Genomic DNA, 10649 nt, shown 5'->3' with positions numbered 1-10649 from the left:
TCTACTAAAAACACAAATAATCAGCTGGTGAGATTGTGCAGGCCTGTAGTCCAAGCTACTTGGGAGGCTGAGGCAGGAGGATCACTCAAACCCAAGAGTTATTGTGAGTTATGACACCACGGCATCTTACCAAGGGCAACAAAGTGGGACTCTGTCTCAAAAAAAAAAAAAAAAAAAAAGGAAGGGAATAGAGTTAGTGTTATTGCATTATCTGAGAAAAAAGTAAGAATATCAATTAATATTAGATGTTTAGTCATGGATGCTAGTTGTATCCTAGGGTAACCATTAAAAGAATAAAAGTGTGTATAATATCTGAGTTAATAGAAAATATGAAAGATTAGAACAAAGAAACAAATGGAAAATACCTAGTATATATCAGAATAAGGTTAAATGAAAAACAACCTCATATGCCAATTAAGAGAAAAGAGTGCCAGATGAGCAAAACCCAGCACCACAACAGAAATACTCTGGAGTGGGAATGGGATAGAAGGGATGACAGAGGGAGTGACGCTTCTTTGCATTTACCTTTTTTGTGTAATGCTGACTTTTGGAGCCTTATTAATATTTCCTGTGCATCCCCTCCTAATAAGGATAGGGGGAACCCTGTGTATGTCACAGGGGCCTCCCTTTTAGCAGGACTTTGAGATCTAAGCACTACCATCTTTATATTTAGGAGAGCAAGGCCTCTCACCTTGTTTTTCTCCTTCAAAAGTACATGTATCTTGGCTATTCTTGGCCTTTTGAATTTACATTTTCATTTTAGAGTTGACTAAGTTCCTCATCTTGAGTAGGAGAGTGGCTCCCATATTGGCCGTATATACCTTTAGCTGTGTTGTTTGTCTTCCAGCTTTTCAGAAGAGCTGGTAGATGAAGCTCTGGGCGCTGTTGCTGCTGAACTTCAGGACATGTGTGAAGATTATGCAGAAGCTGTGTTCACCTCAGAATTCTTAGAGGCTGCTACATAGAGGCTGTCCAAGGCCGGACCCCTGATACCACACTGGAGAAGAGACGGCACCATCCTTGGTTTAGCACACAGAATCTCTTTATTCTCGCTGTCCATCCTGGCCAGAAGGTGCTGCCCAAAGAAAGGAAGGAAATGCCAGTGGAGTCATCCTCACTTTGCATTTTCTCTTTGTCGTAGCAATCGTTTTGGAAGTTTATGGTGGAATGTTGTTACATTTATCAGCACCCAAGAGATGTGAATTTAGGCAATATGATGTTATAAGAATGTATAACTTTTCTATTGAAATAATGTGTTCCTTCCTCCATCTTAGTCTGGTGATGAAAATGTTTTGAAAGGTAATAGATAAGTGTATTTCACCCAGGGGTTCTAATTACTCTTGAACCATGGGTGGCATCGATGCCAATACAAGTGCAGCTCTTAGCTGGTCCCATCACCAGGTTCACGGTTTGTATCTCTGGCACTTCCCTGTCAGGGGATAGACTTAGGTGAAGCACCGTTCGTTTCTGCAGCCAGATCTCTCTGAGCTCTTGCAACTTATTAAAAAGAGGAGCCCACCAGTTGTCATTGCACAATAATAAGCACACATTTCTTTAATGTTCAATTCCTAGGTGATTTTTCACATATTTTGTTCAAAATGTCTTTTATTGCTGTGTGTTGACACACTCTGGTGTAAAAAACTTGCTCTGAATTCAGAGGAAGTTACAGACATCAGAAGAGGACCAGTCCTTCTCCTGTGCCTGGTTTAAAGGTACAAAGCTTATTCTGTCTCTGAGGTCAGAAACTTCCACATTTCCAGATCACAGAGGACCCCCATCTGGGAGGAAACAGAGGAGAGGCTGGTGTTAAGACCTCTGTGTCTCCCCAGAGGGAGGAAGAAACTGAAGAACCGCAGTGGCTTGGTCCTCAGTGCCTTACAAGTCATGTCTCACCAAGAAAAAAGCCTCTGGGTTGTCATAGCCCTGAATTCAGAAAAAGAAAAGGAATGTGCCAAAGAATAAGGCCACTGCTTGGAAAATGTTTTTCCTCACTTTTTCGCCTTTGGCTTGGTGAAAGAATGTGGAAAAAGAATGCCATGAGATATCCCCCAGGGAATAATGTGAACCCTTTTATAACATGTAGAGTGTTGTCATCTGCTGTTTTCTCTCAAGTACAAGAACTTCAGATGATAATTTAAACTACTCGATCACACTTATTTGTGTAAAATTGATTTTCATTTAATGTTAATGTTTTTCTGCTTAATTTTATGTAACTTCAGAAGTTAAAGAGCTTCAAGGGAAATTACAGGTCTTTAATTTGGGGAGTTAAATGTGTACACTTGAATTGATAGGAGCATCTGTGGTTGCCAGTATGAAGTAATTTGTGTGGCAGTTTTTACTGTGCTGATTTTTTTTAATAAACTCTATTTTAAAGTATGTACATGTCTATTTGAAACAATTTGCATCTCTTTTTCCCCCCACAGGCAAAGTGAAATGTGATTTACAGAAACCACTGAGAGCACATTTATATTTGATACAAGCATAGGGGAGTATTTGCTACCCTTCCTTCAGAAATAAATAATAATAAAAGCTAAGACTTATTGAGCACATACTAGAGCATTGCTCTAAGTGCTTTCCATGTATTAACTTATTTAATCCTTTTATCTGTGTAAGATGGATACCATTATCATTAACCCCATTTTATAGAAAAATAAGGCACAAAAGAAGATAATTTAATCAAACAAACCTATATTCCATGATGCTATGCTCCACTTGTTTCCATAAAGATAATTATAGCAATTTTGAGAGCTTGGTTGAGTGGGTTTTCCTCCCTCTCCTTGTCCCCAGTCAGCACGTCCTGGACACCGTCCTCTGGAGCAGCCCCTTTACTAAGCACTTTCTCTTGTAGCCTGTCCACTGAAGGGTCAAGTCCAGACTCTGCCTTCTTTCAGGATCTTTCCAGTCTCCCCCTTACTCCTCCCACCAGACAGATTTCTGCTCTGACTCTGAGGGTGAGACTTATACCTACCTGTGTCCAGGTGTCTGCTTTGTAGCCCGGACTCAGAGTGAATCAAGGCATTCTTCAAAGACACACAAGTAAACCACAAGAAAGAAAACCTTTATTTGAAAATGGAAGTTGAATTCTTAGAAAACCAAAGTTCCTGTCTACAGACTTAGAGCCAGCCCAGACCCCTAGAACTTTGGTTTTTCATAAACAAGGGCTGATGGTGTGTAAATTATTCCCTTAATTGCCTTCAGTTTTCTCTTCAGTATTTTCAGAAGCAGAGACTTGATGAGTTGAGTCTGTGACTGTTGCATAGGCTGTCCAGAGATGCTGAACACGTCAGTGTGCTTCCCGCTCTCCACCGCGCAGCCGGCAACGCGGGTTTCCACCTGTTTCCACGCTCCCTCTGGTCTGTTCAGCTCCTTCAGGGCAGGGGCTCTGCCGAGCATGGGCTTGGCGCTCAGTAAATTCTTTTGAATTGATGAAAGAAGAAAGGCGCACGTTTTGTATAGTTCACACACAGAATGTTGACCTTTTGTGACCCTGAAACAGAATGCCACCTGAGAGAACTACAGATCCCCTCTCAGAGGTGCTGCTGCCCTTGGAATTCCAACCCAGATGGCGAGAACTTGCCTCCCTCCTCCCAGAGTGTGGCTGTGCCTCTCCGCCTCCCCTTGGGTCAGCGCCACCAGACTGGGGAAGGGGACGGACGGATGTGAATGAGGGGCCACAAGAACGACTCCCTACCCTGCCTCTTGTGTTTCTTCCTGTCCCTGTACTGTGTCCCTCCTCCCTTGGCCTGCGGGGTCGGTGGGTGGTGGGAGCTGGTGAGGAGAGAAGGCTTCTCCCACCCCTCCCTGGTGGGCTGGCTGTGTGCAGGGAGTGGGAATGAACCACTGCGCCGCCGTGCGGTGGGTCTGAAGGTGGAGGAAGGGCCTGAGCGGAGCCCAGTAAGGGCGGGCCAGGCTGGAGTCAGAGTTTCCTGTGTTCTCTGAGCCTTGGTGTAGGTTTCTATAATTCTTCTATGTTTCTGAGAGGAGTGCTCTTTGATTTAGCAACTTGAGATCATGCTGAGAACTCCCTGCAAAGCCCGTAAATCACTGTGTGCTCCTTACCACCACAGAAGTGTCCTTTGGGAGGGCCAGCCTGAGGGACAGCTCTGGGGGCTGTCTGGCCTCTGAAGAGCAGCAAAAAAGCATTGGTCTGTCTGTACATGTCCATTCAGCTCTGCTGGTTCAAGGGCAGAGATCTCTCATCTGTTTGCTGGTATGTTCTTTGGCTGAGCCCAGTGATATGGGCCAGGGTCAGAAGAGGTATACTGTGTGCTTCTACCAGTCCTCAGTAAGGCCCCAGGAAACCCCAGATTAGGGTCCTGGGTTGGCTGTCAGGCCAAATTGAACTCAGTCAACTGATCCATCAGCACTGTCCTCCTGACCTGGCAGGCACAGCTCGGACAGCAGGCTTGGCTGGCTTTTGTGGTCAGGCCTCCCCTGCACTTCAACTCTAGAACTAGGTCTCTCTCTTGCCAGCATGCCTGGAGCCCCTGCTCTGCTCTCCCCAGTCTTCTTCCCAAGCTGGCCCCTGCCCTCCCGGGTAACCCTGCTCCACGCCATCTCCCGAGAGTCCCCCTCAGCTGTTCTTATGCTCATCTGCCCAGTATCCCCGGTCAACTTTTCTTGAACCAGACCTGCTGCATCTTTGCATTTTTCCTGGCTGACTTCCATTCATCATCTGAGTCCCTCCTGTGAGCTGCAGTTGCGTCCACATGCCCCCAACCCTAAGTCTGCCCCTCCCAGCTCCCCGGTAGGTGTGTCCAGGTGGGCTCCACCATGTCCTGCTGCCTAGAATAAGTCAGACACCACTTTCCACCCTTCACTGAGCCCCGGCCCTCCGCAGGGTCTGCGGCAGAACCTGCTCCCTTCCCATTTCTCTTTGAGGATCCAGAAAGTACTAGTATCTCCTTGGTTCCACTGTTTCTTCCTGATGACTACTGCCCACTCATCACCGGTCACTCCCAAGCCATTTGAATATGCCGCTCTTTCCCCCCAATGGTGGTGTCATTCACTCTTCAGGACACTCTTGGCCTTAGAGTTTTCATTCCTCCCTCCACCTATTCCAGTACCTTAAAATCCTTTGTGGAGAACCTTTCAAAGTCATTTTTGGTGTTTTCTGGAGCTTATTTACACTAAAGAGCACCCTTATACCATCTTGAAACCCAACTGTAGACATCACTGAGACACTGCCTACCTCTGTGTCCTTATCGCCAAACCCCCCTCTGGTCACTGTTGGCCTCTATTTCAGTCAGAACCAACCCTCTACCCCCGCCCCTTCTGCGCTCCCTGCTGAGGATGTGTTCTCTTGGGTTGCTCCATATCCTCCACACCCCACTCTTCTCCCCGGCCTCCCTCCCTGAACATAGTCATGCATTTCCCTTCTGCGTTGCTTGGCTCCAGAGAATCTCACTCACCCACACATTGTTCTGTCTCCTCTGTCAGTCTTGGTGAGGTCAGCCTAAGACCTCCCACTCACGGGCTACAGATCCCTGGAGATGGTCACCATGCCTGTGCTGAAAAGCCCACATCCAATCCTGCCAGCTGCCCCAGTGGGGCCTTCGGCACTCAGAGTCTTTCTCTAGCCATGCCTGGCAGCTCTCGTGGGCATGGGAGAATTCCAGGGAGACTTCTGGCTCTGAAATGCTGTGATCTAGAGGGGCAGGGGCACTTGGGTCCCAGACACGTGAGCTCTGCCATCTGTTCCACAGCCCGAGAGTTCCCTGAGCCTGAGCTGAGTTTGACCTAGACAGCTCCCAGCAGACAGACACAAATTCCTGGGAAGCACATGGGAGGGAAGCAGGGAGACCAGGGAGCTGTGGAGCTCTACTGGCCCCCAGAACACTGGCAGCCACTGTCCTACAGGGCCCTAAGGACCTCCTGAGAGAAAGTCACGTCTCCACAGATAGGCTCAGTAAGAGGGGGCTCTTCTCAAGCATAGTTTTTTAATGCACTTCTTTTAGAGAGTTACCTAGAGGCCAAGAGAAGTTACATAAATACTTCAGATTTAAGATCTCACATCTACCTAACACGTTACAATTTACACAATGCCTTTAAAGAGGTTCTTTCTTTAGATGTCTATAACCACCCTTGCTTTGTGTACCAGCACTAATATGGCCAGTTAAGAATTGGAGCCACTGAGTTAAAGTCTTGTGTGACTTCCATGCCTCAGTTTCCTAATCCATGAAATGAGGATAAAAATTGTACCCACCCAAGGGCTCTTGCGAGGATTAAGGGGAAGACCCGTGAAAGTACTTAGAATAGTGTCTGGCAGATAGAAAGTGATCGATAAACGTTAACTATTGGGTTTGTCGTTGAGAGCCTTGGGAGAGAGAAACTTCAGCTTGCTCTCACAGGCGTAGTTCTAAGCACTGCCCTGGCTATCTTCTGCCCATCACATCTCTCCCCGTTTACACTGGGTGCCTCTCCTTGCCTTGCCCTTCAAACTGCACATGTGGCAACACTTTCCCCAGCCTTGGCTTTGGCTGTCTTGAGCAACACATCTGGTAGGTCAGGGTGGGCTGCCTCAGACAGGGCTCCGGGGCTTCCAAGGCCACCAGAACTTTCTACATAAGTAGAAAGGTCCATAAGTATGGACCACATACTTATGGGGTTGATGAAGTATTAGCCCCACATCACAGATGGTGAAATTGAGGTTTATAGAAGCCTCAGTTCTTTAAGGGGCACGGTGAGAGTTGTGCAGATAGTGACAGAGCTGGAACTCAATCCTAATCTTTTGACTTTAAGTTTAGCATCCTTTTCACTGTATCACACAGTTTTGTCTTTCTCCCAAGGGCATGATTCTTAGATGGCCTAGAAGATCTCAGCAGATGATAAACCTAAGTGCAGTCTCTAGTTTTCAAAAGTCAGCAAACATTGCCAGGCTCGTGCTTAGTTCTGAACTTATAATGATAACTGAGGTGTCCTCCTTACCTTACTGACACAGCTTAGCAGTGACCAGGTCAGAGCCGAGATACTGCCTCAGTTTCCACCCACCCCATCACAATCTGCTTCCCTCAGGCCATACAACCCTGCTGGGGCTGGGCCATGCTGTGAACCCTGCCGCACAGTAACAGCGGTGACTCCACTGCTTGGGTGCTGAGTACTAGCTTTATCTACATTACCTTATTTGATTCTTCACACTAGTATTGAAACAGAGACTATTAACCCATGTCACAGATGAAACTGAAACAAAGTGGAGGTTTTTTTTTTTTTTTTTTGAGACAGAGTCTCACTATGTCACCCTTAGTAGAGTGCCATGGCATCACAGCTCACAGCAACCTCAAACTCTTGGGCTTAAGCAATTCTCTTGCCTCAGCCTCCCAAGTAGCTGGGAATACAGGCACCCGCCACAACGTCCGGCTATTTTGTTGTTGTTGTTGTTGAAGTTGTTTAGCTGGCCCAGGCCAGGCTCGAACCTGCCACCCTTGGTGTATGTGGTTGATGCTGTAACCACTGTGCTCTGGTCACTGAGCTGAGATTTTTTTCTTTCTTTCTTTCTTTTTGAGACAGGGCCTTCCTCCATCATCCTGGGTAGAGTGCAGTGGTGTCAGCCTAGCTCACTGTAACCTCCAACTCCTGGGATCAAGCAATCCTCCTGCCTCAACTTCCCAAGTTGCTGGGACTACAAGCACCCACCACCAGCCTGGCTATTTTTTCAACTGTTTGTAGAGATAGGGTCTTGCCATGGCTCAGGCTGGTCTTGAACTCTTGACCTCAAGCATTCATCCCGCCTGGGCCTCCCAGACTGCTAGGATTATAGGTGTGAGCCATCTTGCACAGCCCACAGAGTAGAGATTTTTCCCATCTAGAACCCCGTTGTCACCAGTCAAAATTTGTTACTACAATTCAATGCAGTTCCTACTATACTGCAGTGCTGCTCCTGAGGACCTGGCATCCAGCCCACTGCTGGCCAGGCCCTCCTCCCAGCATCTCCTGCCACAAGCTGAGGCTCTACTCTGAAGGTACAAGTCAGGCCACAGCCACATGCTGAGCTGTGCTCTCACCTGTGGCCTCCAGCACCTGTGCCAGGTGGCATGTGAGAATTGGACACGCCAGCACCAGCCCCAGCCTGCACTTTCATGCCCACTGAGCTGTTCCACAGATGGCCTTCTGTCCCACCATGTGAGCCTCAGGGACAAAGCCAGTGTCCCCAGCTCTCCAGTCTAGATCCTTCCTCTGCCTTCCAGAGGTATAATTCTCAGGCAGCCTCTCCCCACATAGTGGCAAAATACGCACCAGCAGCCTCAGCCTGTTATTTTTTCTATGTAGCAGCCACAGTAGAAAGAAGCCCCTCATTTCCAAGAGGACCTGCAAGTGCCTGGGGGGTGCTGCTCCTTGGCTCTGGTCCAACTTGGGTAGCAAGCCTATCCCTCATCTAATCCCTGTACTGTGACTGGTCAGATCAGAGGCGCATGTCCACTCTGGACAAGGGGATGGATTAGCATCTTCACAACTATGTGGACTGAACACAGGGCAGGCAGCTCCCATAGAAGAATGGAGCCCTGATAACCAAAGCACAAGGCATTGACACTGGACAGGCACAAACTGCCAAAGCACATACAAAAGGTGTCTGTGCACGTCTTAAGACTAGGACATAAGATGATTTTTAGTTTACATAAGCATTCACTTAAGGATCACTGCATACTATAGAAAGGCAGAAACAATAATAAAGCAGAGAAGAAGCAGAGTCCTGAATGACTCAGTTTTACTGAGGGAGGGCTGTGATTTTGCAGTCTTCATGGAAGAGATAGCCTTTGAAGTAGATATTGAAAGAAAGATAGTTGAGACTAGTAATTAAAGGGGTGGCCTCCAGGTAGAGGATGGGCAAAGCCTGAAGTCTTTTTTTTTTCTGAGGTAGGGTCTTGCTCTGTTGCCCTGGCTAGAGTGCTATGACATCATCATAGCTCACAGCAACCTCAAACTCCTGGACTCAAATGATCCTCCTGCCTCAGCCTCTCAAGTAGCTAAGACTACAGGTGCCTGCCACCACATCCGGTTAATTTTTCCATTTTTGGTAGAGACAAGGTCTCGCTGTTGCTCAGGCTGGTCTCAAATTCCTGACCTCAAGCAGTGCCCCCCATGTCAGCCTCTCGAGTGCTATAATCATAGGTATATGATTGTGCCCTGGCCAAAGACGAAAGTCTCGAAAGGGAAGGATATAGGTGTGGATGTAGCGTGTTAGACAGTACAAGTCCTAGAGGGGGTTTAGCCAAATCTGAGTCTTCCACTCCAGCATCTCAGTCCCCACACTGGTGACAAAAGGAGCATCATGTGCCAGAGGAGGCTGATGTGTTTGAAGCAGTAAGGGTGGTTTCAGCAGCTCATTAGTTCCCCTGGCAAAGGATTCTGTCCAGCTTCAGGAAGACGGGCTTGAACAGGAATACGCGGCTTTCACCATCCCGTCCTCCCTCCCTTCCCTTGAAAGCATGACTTGCCCCGGATTGCCCTTGCTCAAGCTTTCTAATCTTTATTCTGTTTCTAAATGGGGGAGTCTACTGGGAGCCCCAGGTCCTTGCCAAGCGCTCCATCTGTATTTAATCAATCCCTCCTCTGAAATCTAATCCATCATAAATTCCAGCCTCACAGTAAATGTGCGGAGAGGTCTGCAGGCACCGGCTTTTATAGTGAATGAGGAACAGAATTGCCGCCCAAACTACTGCATCAAGAGCAATGTGGATCTGAGAGTGGGGTGGGAGTTGGAGGGGCAGACCCTGAAGGCTGAGTGAGCCCCATCATGCTGGCCTGAGTGTGTGCCCTCCTGGGCCGGCCTCCGCTGGCCTTCTCACCTTGCTTAGCTCTGGTAATGGATTTTATATCTGCTCAATATGATGGAGGAGTCTTGGCAATCCTCACAGGCCTGCAGAATCTCCTCCCAGCCCTCCTATGGGAAGCCAGAAGCCTTCATCACCCTCGTAGGTGGCTCTCTGGCCAACAGTTACTTTAGTGTCAAAAAGAAATCCCTTCTGAGGACAATCCAGGCAGGGCCTAGAGGCCTGGGCTCTTTCTGTCAGGGTTGATCCTGTCTTCATCTCTGGGGTGTGCAGCCTGGTAGACAGACACCCTCTCTCTCTATCCCAGGCTGGTGCCTGAGACCAGCATGCAGAGTTCTGCTGTAGCCCTTGTGACCTGGCATGTGTGACAGAGGCCACGAGGGCATGAGTGGACAGGGATACTGGTCTGGCTTGCTGAAGCTTTTAATTAACTGAGATAATCATTCACAGCTTTAGGTACTAATAAACCCCAGACTCCCTGCACTAACTCAGCCAACCTGGTTCCCATCCAAACAAAGGAATTGACTAAAACTGGAGTTCTTGCTATTGTGAAGAATCAGGACTCATTTAAAAACCTGGACCTTGGGGCGGTGCCTATGGCTCAGAGGAGTAGGGCACCAGCCCCATATGCTGGAAGTGGCGGGTTCAAACCCAGCTCCGGCCAAAAACTGCAAAAAACAAAACAAAGAAAAAAAAACCTGGACCAAGGCTCAGTGCCCACAGCACAGTGGTTACAGTGCCAGCCACATATACCAAGGCTGGCAGGTTTGAAACAAGCCTGGGCCAGCTAAATAACAATGACAACCACAAAAGAAAAAAAAAAATAGGCGGGCGTTGTGGTGGGCACCTGTAGTCCCAGCTACTTGGGAGGTTGAAGCAAGG

At 47.9% G+C, this 10649-nt stretch overlaps 1 protein-coding gene across 4 annotated transcripts in view; it reads left to right on the top strand.

Moving 5' to 3' along the window:
• The window catches only part of KIAA0753 (KIAA0753 ortholog), a 65413-nt gene extending 63037 nt beyond the window's left edge, over positions 1–2376 (top strand). For 3 of the 4 annotated variants that reach the window (XM_023518730.1, XM_023518729.1, XM_023518731.1), the window contains one exon: positions 848–2376. In XM_023518730.1, coding sequence (XP_023374498.1) covers positions 848–965 — 118 coding nt within the window. In that variant the 3' untranslated portion in view covers positions 966–2376. The remainder of the gene's footprint in view (positions 1–847) is intronic. The other variant, XM_003799031.3, reaches the window with a different exon arrangement.
• Positions 2377–10649: the final 8273 nt, after the last annotated feature.

This window comes from Otolemur garnettii, unplaced genomic scaffold (assembly GCF_000181295.1).
Source record: "Otolemur garnettii isolate 467f Iridium unplaced genomic scaffold, OtoGar3 scaffold00145, whole genome shotgun sequence".
In the NCBI taxonomy this organism is placed as follows: Eukaryota; Metazoa; Chordata; class Mammalia; order Primates; family Galagidae; genus Otolemur; species Otolemur garnettii.
This window is presented reverse-complemented; position numbering and strand designations above follow the sequence as displayed.